Source organism: Pelodiscus sinensis, chromosome 11 (genome assembly GCF_052426305.1).
Source record: "Pelodiscus sinensis isolate ZL-2025 chromosome 11, ASM5242630v1, whole genome shotgun sequence".
In the NCBI taxonomy this organism is placed as follows: Eukaryota; Metazoa; Chordata; order Testudines; family Trionychidae; genus Pelodiscus; species Pelodiscus sinensis.
In genome coordinates this window covers 11,068,219-11,090,463 of record NC_143062.1, presented here as the reverse complement: position 1 = coordinate 11,090,463, position 22,245 = coordinate 11,068,219, and the positions used below count along the sequence as shown (strand labels likewise).

The 22,245-nt window shown below is 43.5% G+C and overlaps 2 protein-coding genes and 5 non-coding genes across 30 annotated transcripts in view; 1 reads left to right on the top strand and 6 right to left on the bottom strand.

The window, feature by feature from the left end:
* Positions 1-1,555: 1,555 nt before the first annotated feature.
* On the bottom strand, positions 1,556-17,759 carry GNL3 (G protein nucleolar 3). The gene is made up of 15 exons (XM_075939417.2): positions 17,596-17,759; positions 16,532-16,590; positions 15,453-15,590; positions 14,389-14,502; positions 13,809-13,892; positions 12,893-13,028; positions 12,297-12,400; positions 10,509-10,647; positions 9,208-9,295; positions 7,835-8,012; positions 7,147-7,289; positions 6,287-6,423; positions 3,946-4,133; positions 2,004-2,085; positions 1,556-1,925 (listed from the first exon to the last, which is right to left on the bottom strand). Exons 1-15 carry the CDS (start codon positions 17,606-17,608, stop codon positions 1,840-1,842), a joined length of 1,689 nt encoding a protein of 562 aa, XP_075795532.2. The 5' UTR covers positions 17,609-17,759; the 3' UTR covers positions 1,556-1,839.
* Positions 7,581-7,654, bottom strand: LOC112546523 (small nucleolar RNA SNORD19). Its single transcript, XR_003090228.1, has one exon. It is a non-coding gene; the product is annotated as a small nucleolar RNA SNORD19 (small nucleolar RNA).
* LOC112546524 (small nucleolar RNA SNORD69) lies at positions 8,093-8,171 on the bottom strand. The gene has a single exon (XR_003090229.3). It is a non-coding gene; the product is annotated as a small nucleolar RNA SNORD69 (small nucleolar RNA).
* On the bottom strand, positions 9,397-9,470 carry LOC112546522 (small nucleolar RNA SNORD19). The gene has a single exon (XR_003090227.3). It is a non-coding gene; the product is annotated as a small nucleolar RNA SNORD19 (small nucleolar RNA).
* On the bottom strand, positions 12,166-12,247 carry LOC112546525 (small nucleolar RNA SNORD19B). The gene has a single exon (XR_003090230.1). It is a non-coding gene; the product is annotated as a small nucleolar RNA SNORD19B (small nucleolar RNA).
* LOC112546520 (small nucleolar RNA SNORD19) lies at positions 12,753-12,829 on the bottom strand. Its single transcript, XR_003090225.2, has one exon. It is a non-coding gene; the product is annotated as a small nucleolar RNA SNORD19 (small nucleolar RNA).
* PBRM1 (polybromo 1) overlaps positions 17,725-22,245 on the top strand; it is an 89,984-nt gene continuing 85,463 nt past the window's right edge. For 21 of the 24 annotated variants that reach the window (XM_075939398.2, XM_075939397.2, XM_075939410.2 and 18 more), the window contains exon 1: positions 17,725-17,862. The gene's annotated coding sequence lies outside the window, so the exon portion shown is untranslated. Of the gene's footprint in view, positions 17,863-20,152; positions 21,991-22,245 lie in introns of those variants that run through there. The other 3 variants (XM_075939399.2, XM_075939400.2, XM_006127593.4) reach the window with 3 other exon arrangements.

Genomic DNA, 22,245 nt, shown 5'->3' with positions numbered 1-22,245 from the left:
AAACATTAGAGCTGTGTCTACACTGGCTTGATCTCACGCAAAAGCGGCTGCTCCTGCACAAAAACTTGCTGCCTGTCTACACTGGCCGTGTGGTCTTGCGACAGTAAACTGACATTCTAATGTATAAAATCAGGGCTTCTTGCGTGAGAACTCTGATGTGCCCGCTCAGGAATAAGCCCTCTTGCACAAGAGCTCTTCCAGAAGAGGCCAGTGTAGACAGGCAACGTGAATTTCTTGCGAGAGAGTGCCTACACTGGCATGGATGCTCTTGCACATGCCAGTGTAGACACTCTTCTGGAAGAGTTTTTGCGTGAGAACGCACCAGTGTAGACGTAGCCTAAGTTTACCTAAAGTTTAAATAAGTGGGCTCTGGTCCTAGGGGGCTGCTGCTGACACCAGAAGAATGCTCCTGGCCCTGGGGGCTGCCACTGCTGCTACTGGCAGTACACCCCGGGACCAGGGCTGAGGCTGCTGACAGGCATCACTCAGGCAAGGATGATACTTACTGGTTAACCGTTTACATCCCAGTCCAAGAATTGTTAGATTAGGTGAAATGCATCCTTCAGTGTCTGGTATGGGAACTCCACATGTACCAAAACCACAAAAAGCTGGTTTCAGCAGCAAGTGCTTCAAGAAATATTCCAGTTATTTAATTTGATGTATTTTCCCTACAGAAAATAACGTTTGAAAATTCTTAAGTTAGCAGTGTATGTGCATTGTGTTTGGAGCAGATCCAAAAGCTTTAGATTTTAACTAAGTTAGAGATGTTAAAATTAGATTAATCCACTAATTGAATAGTCAATGGAATTTCCATCAACTATTCAATTGATCCATAAGGGTGCTTCTGTTTTGAAATATAGCAAGACCCAGCAGTAACTCTTGTACATTTCAAATGTGGTACATTGCCCCTGCCCCCGCCCCCGCCCCCTTCCACAGCACTGGAGGGAACCAGTTTTTAAGCCAGCTCCCCCCAGCACACTCTTCTCCCCCCCAGCTGCCTCTTTTTGATAGAGGCAGCAAGTGTGATGGGGGAAGGGGACTAATCTAGTTGACTAATGGAGTCAATTAGTCACTTACCTCCCTAAACTAAGTTGTCTCCTATAATGAATTATTAAACAGTACATCAAACTCAAGTCACCTCCCTGCCCTGTGGGGGGGGGGGGGGGGGTGTCTAAGCAGTCCTAGTGCTAAGCTGTTTTGCATGGTTTATCAAATGTGTGTTAAATCAAGACAGATTGTTGTAGGTTGATTGCTTCTTTAAGTGTTGGAAGCTATGTAGTCAAGACTAAATTCTGTGGTTATTTAATAACTATATAAACTTGTACTACTGTAAATTACCTTGGTTGAAGGTGCTTTGATACCTTTTGCTAAGGATCAGATGCTTCCTAATATAGGTATTTGTGATCTGAATGGCCTGAGGGTGAAAACAATATCTGCAATTTCATAGTTTATATTGTGCCAACTTTAATGCTCACCTTAGTTACAAGATGGAAAAGGTAGTGAATAACTTCTTCTGAAATAAGTTTTCTATAGTACATATAAGACTCAGAGGCTATTTAGTCCTTAAGATTCATTTAGTAAGTTTACAGATGTTTAGAGAAATCTACAAAATTTACAAAACTGTTTTAGTAAACAAACATTAATTTTGAAAATCATGCGTCGGTTGTGTTCTCTATTTTTACATCAGTAGAGATGTTGGGTTGTTGCAGCAGCTTCTTACAAACAAGGCCCATAGGATTTTCGCAGCACTAAGATGCCAAAGGAGAGTCTGATCATAGCTGCTTAGAAAGTTAGCAATGCCCTTCTCAAAATTAGGCCTTTGCATACACGTTTTTGTCTTTACACATAATCTGTATTAAAATCATAAGCATCATCCTGGTTTGCTGTCTCATCCAAGTTGAATGATGAAGTACGCGGCTGTTCACCTTTCAGAAGAGAGAACCTGTTAGACTGAAATCAATACTAGATTACCAATGGTACAGAGAAGTGGCTTTAATACATACCTGCTACTTGCTTTTCTAAGCTTTCATTCTCCACACACAGTTTTTGAGGGTTTGTTTTGCTGCTTGTCTGAATGTCAGTTTCCTAAAACAAAATTAGAGGTACTGTTGCTGTCAGTCAGCAGTAAAACTTTCCTTTATATGGGAGACTTGAACAACAAATATACCATTCCCATAGAACTGGTGCTGCTTACATAGTTTCGCTAACTGATTGTCAGGTGCACAAATTCCCATTCATATTACCATTTTGAAGAGTTTCATTAAATATTTGTACATAGAACATACACCTAAAGCATGTTCTCTGTTAACAATTTCAATTCCATTACCACAAATGGCATTGATAATTTTTGAAAGAAAAAGCCTCAAACTAGTCTGGCTCATGCAACAGTGCATTGCTCAATTCTGCTGGATCTCTCCTCTCACCTCCCAGCTTCTTTTTTTAGGATGTGGATGTAAATTCTTCATGGTGCAGCATATGCTGAACTAGTAAACAGAGTTTGGCAAGGATCACTTCACTATGAGAATTACAAGTAAACACTGATTGAGTGGAAGAAGTAAGCTTTTTTGAAATGGTGACTAGACACAAGTTTTTTTTTTCCATCTGTTAAATTGTTACAAATCCAAACATTCATGGGTTTAGCATATGGGAGAGGTGAATGCTCCCTGCTCTCCCAGTGGGGTTACTATCTTGGTATAGCAGAGCTGGAAATCAAATCTACTTGGTAAAGAATTAAACTACAATCAAATTACTTTAAATCATGAATTCCTATAAAGAGCAAACCAGTTACAGCTTGTGGTTTATTTAAAAAGTTGCCCTAGTCATTCTAAAGTGCAAATATTAATATGGTCAGATTTGATATTTTGAGCACTTGAACAAAACCTGTCATTTTCTTATCAGTGTGGGAAGATTTAACATACCAAAGCTGCTAAAGGCTAGCACTATTTCATGGCCAAGTTTAAAATTTAAAACAGGACAAGCTGCCATAAATCTTTGCTTCCAGCTCATCTGAGGAAGTGGGTTTTGGGCACAAAAGCTGATGATACCATCTCTATTTTTGTTAGTCTGTAAGCTGCCACAGGACTACTCATTTTTTCAGGAAGGTACAGGGAGGATAACACACCAAACTCATTCTCCCAGGGTAAACTGGGCTGTGCTGTTTAAGTCTCCAAACTGTTTGCCAGAGAAGAAGGTTAAGGTGATGTTTTGATTTTGTATAGTGAAGAGTAGAGCTAGAAGTTAGTTGAAGATGACTAATTTTATATTGAGTGATTTTTGTTTGTTCAGTGCTTTAAGAAGTAGAACTACATAAAGCTTATTTTTTTAGCCAAGCTTTTCGCTCAGTAATTCTGTCAAAGTCACTTGGTTAAACTTGGTTAAAGTGGGATTCTATCTACCTCCTGCATCATCAACATAGTATGCTGCTGAAAATTCCACAACTGGCACTTAACAATTTGGTTGATGCATGAGCCAGAATAAAATCCAATTCACTCTTCCAGAGCTGCAGATGTAAAACAAACTTTGATTTTTAAAAGTCCATAAAACTTTATAATAAAATGAAAAAAACTGGATTCGGACACAGGGCACAAGTCTAAATGAGATGATTGCATTCATAGTCACTTTCCTGACCATAACAAAGAAGTTTTCTACCTCTTTTCTCCACCTTCTCCCCCCATTTTTGTAGTCAGACCAATAGACTCTCTGGAGAATTAGTCTCCATCCCTAGAGGTGTTTAAGTCTCAGCTTGACAAAGCCCTGGCTAGGTTGATTTAGTTGGGATTGGTCCTGCCTAGAGCAGGGGGCTGGACTTGATGACCTTCTGAGGTCTTTTCCAGCTCTATGGTTCTATGCTCTCTTGGTGATTTCTCCAGCCCACCTCCATATTTTATATCTTCTCTCCCATTTACAAGCCATGAAACTGATTGGTTTTTATCAGTTATGACTTGCCTGTTCAACAGCTTCTTTTTCCTCATCGCTGTCCTGATCATCTTCAGATAATCCCTCTGCTTCTTCACTAGTTTCCATGTTTTCCAAGTCTGATGTTTCCTCTGTTAGTTCAGTTTCTTCTATTGTCCCATTTGTCAAGCCAGAAGACTGGAAAGTGATACTGCTCGCCAGATTGGGATATTTTAAAGCTGTGAAAGATTAATAAGGTTAACAGATGTAATGAATATGCAGTAAAAGCCCTTTTATCCAACACTTCACCAACCAGCAAGCTCAATAAACAGATATTTCTGATCTGCACAGAAGATCTGGTTTATAGTGAGGTTGATGTAGGGCTGGCAGGTGGCGAGGCTTGGGAGGAGCTGCAAGGTAAAGTCTGGGATGGAGTTTAAGTCAGAGAGGGCTTGAATTGTGGGTGGTGTTCGGGGTGCCAGGTGGGGGAGGCACCCACCTCCATTGGCTCCCTCCCCCCAAACTCTGCAGTTGCTGGTGAAGAAAAGAACAGGAGGCTCTGCAGGCACACTCCCTCTGTCCCCCTTCCCTGAGTGCTGATTGGTTGACAATCACGGCTAAAGGGAGCTGCAGGAGCAGTGTCTGCTGATGGTGGCACTGTGTCTGCTTGCAGCAGAACCCCCTGCCATCATCTCCACCAGGAGCAGCAAAGATGGAGAAGCTGCTTGCAGGGGCTGTTGGAGGCAAGCGTCTTGTGCCCCACAGCCCCTCCTTTGCCCTGACCGACATCCTCCCTTGTACTCCAAATCCCTCCCTCTTAGTTATCTAGCATTTCCACACCGCCCCAGCCTCCAGCATGCCACCTATAAAACCTTTAGTGCATCTGGAGAGCCATTTCCTGTGAGGTGAATCAACATTTCCCCATCTCCTGCAATGTGGCAGTGAGGATCCAAGTTCTGAACTGATTCTAAGATTCAGTCATGGTCACCAATCAGTTAACAATACAGCACTCAGGCAAACTACCAGAAACTGCCATACAAATAGATTTAGTTAAAGAAACTTACATTGTGCTTCCTTATGCTCCCCCCACCTTTTCATTATGGGAAAAACTCAAGCAGACAGATTAAGTGACTTGTCCAGTGACTTAGAGTTAATCAGCAACATAGCTGGGAAATACTTGATTCCTTTAGCCACTAGATCAGTCTTACTCAAAACACTTAGTAACTTTACCATGCTGATTAAAACTGGCAGCAGCGTGGAACCTAGAATTTTGAAGTGAAAGGGGGGGAGGGGATTGTGTGTGTGTGTGTGTGTGGACAGACACACACACACACACACACACACACACACACACTCTCTCTCTCTCCCTCCTCCCTCCCCCCCCCCCACCCCCCGAGTTAGACATGGACAGACTTGAGAAGCAGGTGCAAGCCACACAGCTATTCCAATCTTACAGGAATATTAATTCTAGAAGCAGCACTAGAAGGTGCCCTAAAGGGAGACTGCATAAGAGGGGCCCCAGAATGAAGTTTCAGGAAATACAAAGGACCCACAAGGTGGTTATGCCTTTCAAGTCCGGGCCAGGCCAGGATAGCCACATTAGTACCCCTTATAAAAATCATAAGGAAATTGTGCCAGTGAGGAAAAATTCTCCAAGGAAGCACCGTAGTACATCCCACAGGAAGGAATGCCATATTGACTAGGGATGTTAAAAATCTGTTAAACAGGTAACTGCTGAAAAGCCACCTCCCTGGAAGCAGAGCCCCCGGGCTCCCAGGTAGGAGGCTTTGCTGTGCTGCCACTGTGAAGCTGCCTCCCTGGGAGCTGGCTGAGTGTAACTGACGCCATTTACAGATAAGCGTCATCTTATCAGTTCAACAGTTAGTTGGTTACACTCCAACATCCCGAGTATCAAAGGCTTTGGATTTTATTATTTATTTTGGTTAAAATATTACTCAGCAAAATAAGGAATTTGAGGGGAAGGGCTCTACAAAGAATAGAAATTCAAATACTCAACAAAAGGTGTGTGCAGATTATTGGAAACAAAGGACTGGCCAAGTAAGCATGTCTGTGGAATACAGATTTCAGAGGGGGTAAACACGTAAGTTTGTTTAAGGAAAAACGAGTCCTATGGCACCTTAAAGACTAACACATTTATTTGGGCATAAACTTTTATGGGCTGGAGCCCACTTCAACATATGCATGAAGTGGAAACTTCAGTCTGACAGAGAAATAAACAAACAAACAAGCGATGTGTATTAGTGTTCAAAGTGCCTCAGGGCTCCTTGTTTGCGTAATACAGGTTGCAGCTATATTTATCTCTCTAAAACAGATCTCTTACTTGAGAGCTGTGTGCTAAAACCGTAACTGCAGTTTCAAAGATGAGTCTCACCGTTAATGGTGTTCATGTTATCCTTTGCCAGCTCCTGTAAGTTAAAACCCTGCCGCATTTCCATTACCACCTCGTCGGTGAGATGTGGTGAAAGACTCCGCGATGCAGGAAGTGATGAATGGTAACTAACTTTGGCACTGGGCAAAGAAAATACTGGAATTAAAATGGATTTGAAAACCCACGAACTACATTCTTAAAGCCATCTCAGTGTTCCAAAAATAAAAATACATCCCAACAAGTGATTTCTCATATATCTCAACATAAGATTTTTATAACTACTTACATGTGAACTGAAGCAGAAAAATTCTGACTATACGTCTGTATTACATGTTTTATCTCAATATTAAGTTCTTGATTTTCTTTGACAAGTCAGTGCAAACCACCTCAGTCACTAGTTATAAAATCTCAACACTATTAGTTAGCTAAACTCTACGGAGAATGTGAACCACTATATAAATATATATCTCAACAGACCAAACATGCATCCGTGTCTATGGAGGGCTTTTGCAGAAGGAAAAAACTACCATGGCAAAGCTGGGCTGAAGATTTGCGGTGGCAGAGTTCAGCAAAGTTGCTACAAATCTGCATAAACAGGGATCTCAATCCAGGTGCTTAAGCAAATTCCAAAGATTAAATAGTAGCTTTTTCTCCATCACATTTAGCTTAACTGTCAAGCAAGTTCACCTATGGACCCCTTTGGTGTAGTATGCTAAATCGGAATGAAGAGAGCTACTTAGCTAAAACTCTCATGTCATTTGTCAGTACCCAAAACTAATAACTTTTAGGTGTGACACTCGTAAAAAGGCTGTGTTTACTGTGAAAGAGGTTCATATACTGAAACAAAATCAAAATATCCTTACCCTGTCCAGTCATGAAGTAGTAATTTAGCTGCACTCTCTGTGTCAGGGACACCTCCCTTTTTCAGCATTCCCCTTTTCTGTGCAAGTAAAGTTAAAAATTCCAGAGAGTTTCTGAAGTCTGGGATGTTGTAGTACAACATTATCTGAAACCAACATGCAACAGAGACAAGGGTGCATTTTAGAATCTGGTCCATTTAGTCCTCTCATGGTTTTAGGAATGAAAGTACAAATCAAATTTTGGCACCATACATTAGAGAGCAACAGTAGCTATTTCATTAGCAAATGCAGCTGTGGCAGAAAGGGCTATTACTACTGGTGTTCTGATTTATGTATACCCCTCCCTCTCTCTCACCCCCCCCATGTTGTTGGTCCACAAACATACAACTGTCAACCTCAGCGGGGATTAGATGAGAATTGGCTTTAAAGCACTGAGCACTCAGAATGAGATCAGAGTTGGATCTGACGTCTTCACTATAACAGTAAGACATTGAAATTATCCTCATTTCTCACTCTGCTAGTAAAATGATGTGACCAAGTTAATTAGATTCCATCAAGTTCATTATAAAAATTTACTGTGTCAGAAGAGTCTCTGGGAAGCAGCAGCTAGCTAAGAGGGTTTGGTGCATTTTATCTCTTTGCCAACATCAGGATGAGATAAGAAAGGTAGTGGAGCCAGGCAATAACTTACCTGCTGTTTACTGCAATGCTTCAGAACAGCATTTACTGCATCTAATAATTTTCCTGATTCTTCAATATCCGTGGTGCTCCTCAAAGCCAGTGCAAGAACAGAGTTGGAAGGGGCTGCAATGATGCTTGGGCTGTCTATCATCTTGATTTGTTTGTCAATATGGACTGTCTGCATGCACCTTTGAGAGAAAACAGCCTGTCAGTAAGTCGGCATAAATCAAACACCATGAAACAGCTGGTAAAGGATGAGAACTAGCACCATATGAAGCTCAGTGTTGGATTGAATATAAACTCCTCACGCAGAGTCAGTTCAAGTGCATCATCATGCGCTTCATGTGCAGTGGTTTTAAATGTGGTCACAGGAGTCTACAAGTCACAGGTCTGAATTCTCAAACACAGACCAAGCATCACATGTTGGTAGTCTCTGCAGACTAAACATCATCTGAAGGCTGCAATCTGTTCTTCTATGCAAATCAAGGCTCATTATTTGCAAATCAGGTGTCAGAGCACTGGCAGTGTCTAGAGACACAAACTCAGTATTCCAGAATTGAAAATAAAAGATGTTAAACTACAATTAACTCCTTGGACTGTCAACATTAGGATAAATCCTGACTCCCAGTGGAGTAGGCTCATAGATGCTTCTTCAGGAACAAACTTCAATAAGAACTCACAATGCATTTAGTGCCTTTTATCCTGAGCATGATGGAGTGTACCAACCCCACACTGAGGGACTAAGAAATTGCTCTGGGCTCTGCCACACCTGCAAGAAATGCACAGGCTGGAGAAAGAGTTGAAAGGGAGCAGAACAGCTCACTTGTGGGCAGATCAGGGAAGAGGAAGAGAACAGACCTGTAACCCACAGCTCCTGAAGAAAGGCAGAATCTGTATGGACAGCCACTGCCTGAAGGACTGTCCCTAAGAAAAGCATCTAGTCTGGGTACACCCTGAGAGGGAGGCATTCTTTCTTCTCTTACTCAATTTGTGATAATTTTCCGTGTTGTTTATGGACTACCCCAAAAGGGGAGAGACTTGAAAGTGACCTGGCCAGAAGGTCACATCACAGACGCCTAGACTCTCCCAAGAGGCAGCAGACATGAAGGAAGAGAGTTTCTACAGCATGCCCAGCCACAAGCAGGCACCAGAATGAGATGATCATTTCACACAGAGATCCCACTGCACTTTGAAAACTAAATGCAGGGGCACACTTTGTCCACCTGTGAAATGCAGCAGCTGTTTAGAGAACTGTGCTCTGTTACCCTGTCTGAACAGATCAGACAGTGGAGAACATTATAGCAACTGAAACAGCTAGGGAATGTATGTAATCAGATCATAACTATAAAATTAACCCCAATGGTTTCATCAAACTACACTTACTTGGTAATACCTCTTACTGGCCCCACATTACAGGCCCGCACCTCTTTCAGACTATTGATTAGGCTGCTCTTCCCCACATTAGGGAAGCCTGAAAAAAAAAAAACACACATGGTAAAATACCTTAATTAGTTAACCAAGGAACCCTCGTCCATGTAAATTAGATCAGAATTACTAGCTTTAAATACACGGAATCAGAATGAGATCAGAGTTGGATCTGAAGTCTTCACTGTAACAGTAAGACAAAGTATATATCCTCATTTCTCATTCTAGTAAAAAGGATAACGAAAATTATATTAATCAAATGAAGTCACTGTAAGGACATATCAGTGTAAAAAGAAGCCATGCTGGTTGAGAAGAGCTACATGATTTAACACTCAGGCTATGTCTACACTGCAAGGTTTTTGCACAATAACCTGCGGAGCGTCCACACCTCAAATGTGCTTTTGCACAAGTAAATTGGCAGTAAAACGGCAGAACAGAGGGCTTTTGCCAGTATAGGTAAACCTCCTTCTTATGAAGCATAACTCCCTTTTGCGCTACAGCTATTGAGCAAAAAGGCAAGTGTGCATGCTCCAGAGAGGTTTCTTGCGCCAGGAACCCCTCTGAGTAAAAGCACAGGCGCTCTGATGGCCATGCTGTGAACGGCCATCACAGCTTTCTTGTGCAAGAGCGTCCATGCAGTGTGGACGCTCTCATGTGCAAAAGCGCACTTTTGCGATGCACTTTGAGGTGTGGACGTGCTCTTGTGCAAGAAGTTTTTGCACAAAAACTCTTGCGCAAAGGGCTTCTTGTGCAAGAAGCCTGCAGTGTAGATGTAGCCTCAGTCTGATAAATTAACTAGCATCAGATTGTGTGCTTCCCATAAGTAGGCTGGTCATATATTCAATCTTCAGTAGGCTGCTAAAGTTAGAGGCACATATGGGCATGTCTACACTGGAAAATTATTTCCAAATAACTTATTTCAAAATAGTAACTCCTGAAATAATGAGTTTGAAATAAGTGTTATTCCTCATGAAAAGCTGGAGTTATTTCAAAATAACCAGCCTATTATTTTGAAGTAACAGGCTTGGTAGTGAGGTTGCGCCACATGTTATTTCAAAATAACTCTCTAGTGTAGACCAGAGCTATCTCTAATAAGCAGGAAGTGGGGGCAGCTATCCCAAGTTCCATGTCAAACCTAAGAATGTTCCATGAAAGGCCACAAAGTATTTCAAAGCCTAAGATATGAGAAGCACCCACTGACTATGACATCACTCAGCTTGTGTTCGACTACACCATTTCTTTGTAAGAAAACACCTTACCTACCACCCCAACTTGAATGGCTTTGTCTTGAGTCTTGCAGTACTCTCGAAGAAGCTTCAAAAGGCACTCATTTCCAAAGCACATGCTGCCTCTTGATAAGTCAACGTGGGCACTTTTCTTTCTGAGCTTCTTCTCCTGCTATAAAAATCAAAGGTAAAAACATAGGATGGGCTCATTTTAACTATATGAGTTTAAGGTGCTAATTATGAATCCAAATTAGGGATGTAACATTTTGATTAATTAGCTTGTCAAATAGTCGAGATTTGCATTGACTATTCAATTAGTCGATAAGTGCACCTCTGCCTTTGAAGTTTAGCAACAGCCCCAGGGTCCCTAGCTGATTCTGGGCTCCATGCGGCGCTGCCGCTTTGAAACGCCATGGGGAACCTGTGTCAGGCTGCACACAGCATTTCAAAGCGGCAGCACTTCATGGAGCCCGGGGTCAGAGGGGAAGTCCCCAGCTGACCCAGGGTTGCACGCAGCATTTCAAAGTGGCAGACCCTGGGCTCCACACAGCACTGCCACTTTGAAGCACACCCTGCTCTTTCCCCTCCCTTGCTACCTCTTTCTGATAGAGGCAGCAAGCAAGGGGGAAGCGACTAGCCAACTAGCATGCCAACTATCCAATAAGCACTTGCTTATTAGCTAGTCGACTAGTGGTTCACATCCCAAATCCGAATGTACATTTGTTTACTCCTACATCCCCTCTATTGCATGGGCCTTTACAGCATTTTTTCAACTAGAAGGAAGGGGCTCAATTCAAGTGTGTCTGTACTGACTAGCAGTTAGGACAAAAGACCAGGGATCTTGCTATGTGAAATGACTAATGGGACTTGTGCTTCCATGCCTGTCTGTGTGGCAGTCTCACTGTATGACTTTGGGAAAGGCACTCAAAGCCAGAATGGGGAATTCCCACTGATTTCAATGGGACCACTTGCACGAGCCATTGTTTATTAATCTAAGGGCTCCACAATCTGATCCTTAACTTCTCTGTGCCTGAATTTCTGCACTTTCAACATGCAGATGATACTTATCTACTTCACTGGGAGGCAGGGAAGACTAGCATACATTTGCAAAGCACTAAGTCTCTCTGATGAAAAGTGTTACACAAGTGTTATTAGTATCTCAAATTAATGCACGTATGAATTAAAAGATTATGTATTACCATACTCCAATAGGAGATGGGCAGTGAGTAGGAAGGCAACTCCTCTTTTACCCCAACTCTTCATGCAATAATTCCAAATGCCAATCTTAGCAATGCACAGGCTTGAGATGGAAATAAGTGTTCATTCAGAGCCTTAAACCAGTTTAACTAAATTGATTTTAAAACAGATTTAAAATGAAACCAATGTAATAATCTCATGTAGACAAGATTTTACATTTGAGAACTTCCTCAATCTTTCATTGCAGATGCCATTTGTGTGTCCTTTAGTATATATCCTTAGCTTCTTGCTTCAGTGCTATTTTCTAGTTATAATTAGTACTGTGTGGTACTGAAGGAAGAATTCACAAACTACTGTGAAGTTTTCCCAGCCTAAGAAGCAGAAAAGTTCCAAGACTGCTAATCACCGTTCCAAAAATCCAAAAGTATCAGCTGCAGGAGCACAGGCAATCGGACATCAAAAATACCCAGAGAGAAACAAAACTTTGTATTTTAACTGGGCGAAATCAGAGTTGGATCTTGCAATCTTCACCTTCCTGTCAGGAGTCCTTGACTTTCATCATGTTTCAACCCAGCAACACATATATGATTCAGTCGTACACAAGAGAGACAGCAATGCTCTTACCACGCTTCTGTCCTTCAGCTGCATTGAGGATTTAAAAGCGACTGTTGGAAACTCATTCTTCAAATAGTGTAACCATTTCTCTAAGTTCTCCCTTGGTACCAGATCTGGAAAGGAATTCAGACTTCTCACTCTAATGAACTTCACATGTCACTGTATGGAATTTAATTTAGCCTGATCTAAAGAATAACTTGCTGTTCCATTAGATTCTGTCTTAAATATCATACATAGTTTTAAGAGCTTTTATTCAACATAGCAGCCAGTATAGTACATGAGATTATCACCTGTGAGAAGGCTATTCTATCCTTAAAATTGAACCATTTTGCTCTTGGTGTATTAAGCGAACAGTTGCACCATTAAAAAAGTCTTTCAATAGTCAGTTTCACCTGTTTGTGTGGATCTTGTCACACAGCAAGAGGTGAGAACACATAGAAAAACAGGGAAGTGTAAACCCTTGAATAAGACAGCGAGCTCAGAGTTGGATCTTACAGTCATCAGTAATCTCTCAGACTGTGTTGATATCTTCCTCATAGCTCATATACTAACACAGGACCAGATGAGTGACTAAATGTCTGTACAGAACAAACTGCTTCACTTACCAATTTTGTTTAACACCAATAGTAGCTTTTTGTTTCCTCCAGACTGAGTAATGATTTGTTCTACCTGGGAGCACCGAGAGCCCAAGGGATCTCTGGCATCTAAAACCTGCAGGACTATATCTGAAACCTCCATCACCTGAAGTGGAAACAGGATTAGAAACAGCATTATAGAGAATATCTTTGAAATCATCAATACTATCCTCTCATTACAATGAGCCTCAGGGGCCGCAACAGGCCCCCGGGCCTGAGGCTCCCCACCACTGCTCTACAGTAGCAGAGATAAATAGAGTCAATCAAGAACAGATCAATGTTGCGCCCTGATCGACTTGCTTCATTCAATTTTTAATAGGGCAATCTTTGTGTGTGTGTGTAAATCTTTGTCACTGTTATCTGAAATGATAAAAGGTTTTAAGGAAAACTAAAATACCACAGAATTTAATTTTTCCCACCATCCTACTGGCAACAGCTCAATGGATTTCTCAGTTAGTTCTCTCTAACACAGGTCAGTATTACTCTGCTATTGCTAAAACGACATAGTAATACAAGGGTACTGTAGGGCTCTGTCTTGCAGGACAGAAAAGTAAAGCCCCTTTATCTTTTTCTTTAAGCAGGCAGATATTAGTTAATTGGGAATTAGAGTCTAATAATTAATAACCTGATCCTGAAGCACTTTGGTAAAATGCTCATTGAGTCCAAAAGTCATGTTGCTGAAAAGTGCCGACTACCCTCAATGAGAGGTGAGAATTCTCAGCACCTTTACAAGACTGGGACCCTGAAAGTGCATTGTTCTCAAACTTTAAACTCCATAAGATGTCCACCTTTGAATAGAAACAAAATACCTGAAAAGGAAAGTATCAATTTCATGGGTGTTTGGATGCTGATCAAAATATAGAAAGTGGTCATTAAAAGTTCCTACCTTTTTAAGTTCTCTGCAAAATGATTTATTTGAATTTTTATCCAGCAGTCTGTTCGATTGTGCTTTTAGTTTCATGGTCGATTGCTGAATAAAAAGAGGGTGGGAGCAGATAAGAGAATTTGAATTAAAATATTGTCTTTACACAACAGAAGGTAATAACAGTTAGAACTACAATATTTCCAACAACATGAAAAAGCAACAAATCCGGGAATACATGTCTTAAGAAAAAAGATACTTTGAGGATTACATTTATCACACGTATACATCTTAATGGACTCAGACCTAGCCAGGCTGTGATATTTGCAATATTGTTCTTGAACACTGCATGAAAATGGATGTTAGCACTAAAACTGACACCCTATATTTACTTTGATTAAAACGGGTGCATTATAATTGCCATATCCTCACTAAATATATCAACAAGTCTTTTCTGTTGCTCCAACATGAAAACAATGGGAATTTTGCCATAGACTTCAAAGGGTGCTGGATTAGGCTTTATGAGAGGATGGAAACTTTTCTATTGTGCTGCAAGTGAACTAGCTTCTTTGAAAAAAAGGAAAATTATACTACAAACACATACCTTTTCTTCTGGATGTTTCTTTGTTTCGGTAGCATCCTTTTTAGCTTGTAGCTTTCTTTTCTTTTCAAGGTTCTTCTGCCTAGCAAGTTTCTGCTTCTGTTTTAGTTCTTCAAGCTAATTGCAACACAAGATGGACAACATTTCATAAGCTAAAGAGTATGTTTCCTTTCCACTTATGATCAGGATTGTTTATGACGTGCTTCAGAAATAAAGAGCAGCACTATAAAAGTGCTACACATTACCACCTAGAATTATTCTTTGAATATTTTGCAGTTTTTAGTGCTAATGAATTGTGCCAGGTTAAGCGCCCTAGAAAGCTAAGTTCTCTATCCACATAAGGAGTGAAATTCTGGTTGCAATGACTTAATGGCAAAACATCAATGGGACCAAGATTTCACTCCTGAGTATGGTTTTTGTTTTAATCTTGACCTAGTGTGGTCACACTGAAGGAAAGGGAATATTCAGTCTCCGTTATCCTTTCAATCTTGGTATGGAAATATTAAGAAATCAAGGCTGGGAGCTTAAGGAACTGGTTGGCTGATGCAAGCTTATTTCTACTCCTTCTCTTACTTGATGAAAAGTTGATACATTCACTGCCAATTAAACGTTTTGAGGCACTCAGTTAACTCTGGTGCCAAGACCGACAAATACTATAGTGACAGACACCTTCTAAATGATGGTAGATGTGGTCCCTCTGTGTAGTAACATGAGCAGACAGTGAATGCTATCCACAAATATCTATGTACAGCAGTCTTCAGCAATTTTTTTCCTTTTTAAAGACAGCTGTGTAGGTTATGTAGAAATCTTATTCTTTGTAGGAAACTAATTATGCTAAAAATTCCACACATTTGTATTTTACTTCTATACAGTTACAGTACAAAATACTAAAAAATTTCACACGATTTAGTATAGCTAGTTATCTAATATATTAAATTGGAAAAGTATCTGTAGTATTTTAGAGTGAAGAGCTATTAAGACTATTTATAGTGCATGATACATACCAAGCTTCCCTGGAATGGGAATATGCACAAAACCCCTTCATTCTATTCTAACCTGTAATTTACCCTTTGTTTCCTTTGCTCAGCTTCACGAAGAACTTGTTCCTTAAATGGTGCAGCGTTGGGAATTCCTGGATCTTTCTTGGGCTTTTTGTGTCCACGTTTCTTGGCTTCTTTCCTGAGTTTTCTGTTGTGCTCCCGAACCTATAGGCAAGAAAAAATAAAATCCGGTATGGGAGTCACAAACCCAGTTTGATACAGAGACCCTCACCATTCTCTCTCTTTCATATTCACGTATATACGATTTTTCTGTGTTTGCAGTGAAGGGCTTTCAATTACAGACTGAATCAGCATGTAGCTGTACTTAAATAAACAGATCCTGACTACTGCAGAAATTAAAGATCCCAAGACTTAAGTTATGTCCATCTCTCTGCCACTGTGGATTTGTTCCCTAAATTTAAAAGCAACTTCCCATTGCAGTTGAACCATATGTCCACTCACAAAAGTTCTGTATTGCATAATTTTTGTATTATTTGTCAAGGTATTTGGCATTAGAAAAGAAAATGATTTGTATATGCGTGAATTCTTGGCACTGGGATATTAATACCTAGCACTTAAACTATCTTGTTAGTCTTTAATTAGGTGATGAGCTTTTGTGGGGCAGACCCACTTCTTCAGATCATATCATACCTTATTAGTCTTTAAAGTACTACATGACTGCTTTTTTTGTTTTAGCAAGATCAGACTAACATGGCTACCTCTCTGTAACTAGTATCTAGCATTCACATTACAATACAAATTGCACTCAGGCCATAATCAATTTATGAATGTTTATTCAAACAAGAAACACCAACAGCTTTGAAATTATTCGGCTAGTTACTAGTACTACTGTGATATAAGAAGTTAAATAAAAATAACACCACACTCCAAAAGCATTTTGGTCATTCAAGCACCTTCATTTAGTTATGCTTTAAACAGAAATGGGTTCTATTCAAAACTTTACATTCAATCCCCCACCCAAATTTGAATGCAGAGCTGAAATTTACAGTTTCTAAACACCACAAAAATATGTCTTTATATATTCTATGATGAGGGCTGAAATATAGCCAAGCATGCTTAATACCAAATTTGGCACTGGGACCTACCTTTTTCTGAATTTTATATCGTTTGTGGCAGGTCATGCGCTTACTAGCCTTCTTCAACTCTGAAAACATAAGAACAGGTTGCAATTAAGTAGAACTTCCAAATGAAAATCTTATGAGCAACACTAATGTGGAAGCCAAAAACATGTAGCCAAAGAAGCTTAACAAACAACAGATTTTTGGTTCAGATGGGAAAAAAACCCAAAATTTTATTTAATCCAAATGATTCCCCACCTCAAAATATTTTGTTGAACTGAAAACTAAAAAGGGACTTATAAATCGATCAAAATATTTCATTTGATCAAAACAATTTTTGTCCTGATTTTTTTGTTTCAATTTAGTCACTTTTGGGTGTTTTTTCACTTTGGGTACGTCTACAGTAGAGGAAGATGGAAGCTGTCGCTCTTCCAGGGTTCGAATTAACTGTCTAGTTAAGACAGCTAATTGGAAGTGAGAGGGGCACTCTGGCTGATGCAGTGACCATGCTTTCACCAGGAGGAAGGGAAGTCGATGGAAGAGTGGCTCTTACTTTGACTTCCTGCAGTGTAGCCAAAAGCTGAATTAAGCAACTTCATCTACACAATTCATGTAGCTGAAGCTGCAGGTCTTAATTCGACTTGGCCCGTCCTGCAGACATACCCGTTATGTTTTATCTTTTTAAAGGGTCAGATTTGAATGTAAGACAACATCTTAGGTTTAAATCAATCGACGTTCACTTTTCAAAATTAACCGCTATTTCCGTTGTTCCTGGGCTCAACCGACTCGCTGGGCCGGGCCCGAAGCGGCACCTTTCGGGCCGCCCCCCAAACCCCGGGTTGGAAAAAATCGAGCTCAGCTCCACACGCGGGCCCCGATCCCGCAGGCAACTGCGAGCACGTGGGGCGAGCCGCGCTGGGGCCTGGCCCTGCCGCCGCAGGCTCGTAGGAGCCGGGGGGGGGGGCCCGACGAGCCCCGGGGTCCCAGCCGCAGCCGCCGTCACCCCCTCCCCTCAGCAGCCCGGAAGAACTCGCAGGGGGGGGGGCTCTACCAGCCCCTCACTGGCGCGACCCGCGCGCGCGCGCACTCACTGGGCCGCTTCATGGCGCGGCGGCGGCGGGCTCCGCTCTCGGCACGTGGAGGCCGCCGACTGGCGAGGGGCAGGCGGGTCCCGCGACGCTGCCGTAAAGCAGGCGGGTGCCGCGGCGCGCGCTGTGGCGCGGCGGGCTCGCTTGGCGGCCGGGCGGGCTTTGCGGCAGCGGCGGGCCCGGCAGTGGGCAGGAGCGGCCGGAACAGCAGCAGCGGTGGCGGGGGGCGAGCGCGGCCGCGGCTGTCGGAGGCGGAGCGAGGCCGGCTGGGTAAGCGCGGGCCGGGCTGCGGGAGGCCGCCGCTTCCCTTTGTGTGGCCGCCGCGCTGCCCGGGGGGGCCCAGCCCCTGTTCGCACCGCTGCGCCCCCCCCCGGAGCTCTCCCGCCGCGGGGGAAACTGAGGCACGGAGCGGGCAGTCCGCTCGCCGTACGGACCCGGGAGCCCTGGCCCAGCGCTGACCCCGGGGGGCACGGCAAAGCCCCCTCGACGTGTAGGGGGAGGCCCCGCCCATGCCGAGCCAGGACCGACTAACCCTGCATCATCCCTTGTGTCCAGCCGAGGGAGGTAACAGCGGAGCCGATTAGCTGATCAGCAAAGCGACCAGTCAGTGCTAGAGATACACCACTCTCCTCCCCCAGTACATCTTGTAGCAGCCGGGTTCAGTCCTGGCTTGCGCGGGGTCTGGGACCGACCCCCTGCTGCGGCTCTGCATTTAAACCGTATGAGGAGCCAGGCGGGCAGGCAGCCCGGCTCAGTTCCAGCTTGCGCCAGGTCTGGGAGCTCCCCCCTCCCCCCTCTCCCCACGGACAGGGGCTGCTGCAGCACGGAGTGGCAGGGGGCTCCTCGGGAGTGGGGCCAGAGCATACTGCCTGCCAGCCCCTCACCAGGGACTATAGAATAGCTGAGTAACCAATTAACCAATATTTAACATCCCTAGTCCAATCTGTTCTTAAAAACTTCCAGGGATGGGGATTCCACAGTCTTAATTGCCACAGCACAAGGGGCTTTGGCTGGGGCAGCTTCCCCTTCAACTCCTCCTCATGTGTGGTTAACTGGTCAAATACTTTAACTGGTTAACCACTTAACTGGAATTTTATATCCCTAAAGGGAACATATTATCATTTTATATGATTACTGATAAATCCTGAAACACGTTTGACCATATGAGGAAAAGTCAGTGGAGGGAATGATGTACTGTAAAAGGATAAAGTTAGCAACATTAAATGCACATATTTATTTCTTTATTAATTTTTGAAGGGGTAATGGACAAGGGACAGAATGTGACCACTTATTTGATCAACTACTGGGTAAAATACAGGTCTGCTAATATTCAAATATTACTAAATGGTACTTTAAAGGAATACATGTTCTAGGAAAGTTTGTGAGGCCTTTTCGGTAAAAGGTTTTTGGGAGGATTGGGTCTATATATGGCCCTATAAATATTAATAAAATATTTTTGTATAGCTACATACGCATCTTCAAGTATTCTACAGTTGTTAACTATGCACCCAGTACTTTACAGGTGAAAAAATTGAGGCCGAGACCATCTATTACATCATCCTGTTTCTGTATTTTGATTTGTAAGACTGTCATTCACGTGAATTTGTCTATCATTTCTACCTGCCCTGACATGTTCTCTGGGACAGAAGCGGTATTTTGTCCCTTTCTGAGAAAAGGCTGAAAGAATTAGGCATGCAGTAAAACTCTGATGGTCCGGCACCATCAGGAACCCGGAAGTGCTCCGGGCAGCCGGACCATTGGAGCTGCTCTGCCCCCTGCTTCCTCATTCAGCCGCTGCTAAAACTGACCAGCGGCTGAATCGGGGATGCCGGGGGCAGAGCACCTGGGGCTCTGCCAGGTTGGTCCCCTAGCTCTGCCCCTCGGGGCTGCTGGACCAACTGGGCAGCATCCCAGGTGTCCCTGATTCAGCCGCTGCTGAAACTGACCAGCGGCTGACTCCAGGAAGCCTGAGGCAGAGCTGCTCTGCCCCGGGCTTCCTGGAATCAGCCGCTGATCAGTTTCAGCAGCAGCTGACTTGGGGACACCTGGGGTAGAGCAGCTGGGGTGCTGCCAGGTTGGTTCCCGCAGAGCCGAGGTGTGGCGCTGCGGGGACCAACCCGGCAGCGCTCCAGCTGCTCTGTCTCAGGCGTCCAGATTCAGCTGCTGTTGAAACTGACCAGCGGCTGACTCCAGGAAGCCTGGGGCAGAGCAGCTCTGCCTCGGGCTTCCTGGAGTCAGCCGCTGGTCAGTTTCAGCAGCTGACTTGGGGACACCTGGGGCAGAGCAGCTGGGGTGCTGCCGGGTTGGTCCAGTAGCTCCATGGAGCGGCGCTGTGGGACCAACCCAGCAGCACCCCAGCTGCTCTTGGGGACGCCTGGGTTGGCACTACCGGACCAACCCAGCAGCACTCCAGCTGCTCTGCCCCAGGCGTCTCTGATTCAGCCGCTGCTGGTCAGTTTCAGCAGCGGCTGAATCAGGGATTCCTGGGGCAGAGCCGGACTATCGGAAGGGGGGGCTATGAGGGCGTCTGGGGTGTCATTCCCCCCCCTCATAGCCCCTCCTTCTGATAGTCCGGCATATCTGATAATGTGGATCCCAAAGGTTCCGGATTATTGGAAGTTTACTGTATTTAGTCCAGAGCAGAGGTTTTCAAACTGTGTGTCAGGACCCCAAATTGGAATGCAGCCCCATTTTAATGTATTGCCAAGATTGGTGCTAGACTTACAGGGACCTATGGTCAGAGCCAGACCCCTGTCATCAAGAGCTTTGCCGTTCCTCCCCCAGTCAGTGCTGAAGAACTTGGACTTTGGCTTCTGCCCTGCACCCTGGGGTGGTGAGGCTTGGGCTTCAGTTTTGGCCCTCCTGTCCAAGGTGGCGGCACCTGGGGGAGATCCTGTACTAATTTTTGTTGTCAGAAAGGGCCAGGGTTACCCAGGTAAGCCAGTAAGGGCATGCTTATCTCTTAAGTATTAACCCTTTGTATCCCTAGTTTCCTCTGTCATTTTGTGACATTTACCAATGATCTGAAAACGGTTTCTGCAGTAATGCGAAGGATGCCCACATAGCAAAAAATAGTTTTCTTGACATCTGTGTGTCTGCCTTATTGGTTGTTTTTAAAGGAATGTGGAAAGGTACATGCTTGTTAAAACCCTTTTGGCTTGTTTTAAGTAAGTCATCTTGAATATGTACAAAAGCTTGCCTCTTTCAAGGAGATTAGATATTTGTAATAAGTTGATGAGTTCTGAATAGATTACTACAGAAACATCATTGAGAAACAGTTTGGCAATGAGTGACCTGTCATGTTTTAGGGCTAGCAAAAGAGATCTCTTAGTGAATAGCTGTAGAAGAAGGTATTATAAAAGATCTGACTTTAAGAGTGGCTGGAAAGATTATGTAAAATATTCAAGATTTAAAGCAGAGGTGGGCAAAATATGGCCAGCGGGCTGGATTTGGCCCACCAAACCTTCAGATTCATCCCGCTGTGATCCTATGGGCTGCGAACACCCCGCTTTCAAGAGGGCCCTCGGGCAGGCTCCTTGCATACTGTGTCCCCGCACGCTGCTCAAAACAGCCCACTGTTGGAGCTATGTGCATCTTTTTGCAGCCTGCACCCCATTGGGAAGGGCTCCATGCACTGCCCCTACCCCCACCCCCCAGTACAATATTATAGCTCTCATTGGACGGAAACTGGCCAATGGGAGCAGCCTGGGCCATGCTTGCAATGCAAGCAGTGTGCAGAAGACATACATGGCCCCAGCTGCCAGTTCCTTTGTGGTGTGTGGGGTGGGTGCAGAAGGCAGGGAGCCCTCCCGAGGGTCCTGCTGGCCTGGAGCTGCCTAGAGTAAATGTCTCTTGGTCAGAACCTCCATCTGGCACGCCACTCACTTCCACACCCCGCTCCCTCACCTAGATCACAGCCCTCTCCTGTACCCCCTCCTACATCTCTCCCTCAGGTCAGAATCCTCTCCTACACACACAACCCTGCCTGCACCACAATCCCTTTCCCTGGGTTACAACCCTTTTCTTCACCCAAACTGCCTCCCAGACCCCACATCACCTCCTGCATCCCAATCCTGATTCCCCCCCCTGCACCTAACCTCCATCCCAGGCCCTGCATCTTGTCCTCTAGAAGAGTGTGGCCCTTTATTACTTAGCAAATTCTTGGAGTGGCCCCCCCATCAAAAATTATTGCCAACCCTTGATTTTAAAGCAATCCTTTATGGGAGTTCTATGGAGATGCTGTTCTCAGGCCATGTTGGAACATGTGAATAACTCTCACTACTTTCTCTACCTCATACAAGGAAGAAATGTGATTGTAATTAGAGAGATTGTTGTTTACCCACAAGGCACCATTGAGAAGAAATCTATATTTTCTACACTTTCTCATTTAAATTTAAGGTATTCTTTTATTATCAGTAATTTGATTATTGTACAGAAACATAGAGAGCCAGAGAATCTTTAATGCAGTTCAGGCTCTGAAATGTTATGTTGGCAGGTATTTGGTATTATTTTCTAGCTGGCAGATATTTTATGATGATTCTTACTGAATTGGGTATGTGATGGTGTCCAGATCTTGATATAGATTTTACATTGATCTAAGTTATTACAGGGAGATAAACCTCCGAGACCTTTAAATGAAACCATTCAAACATA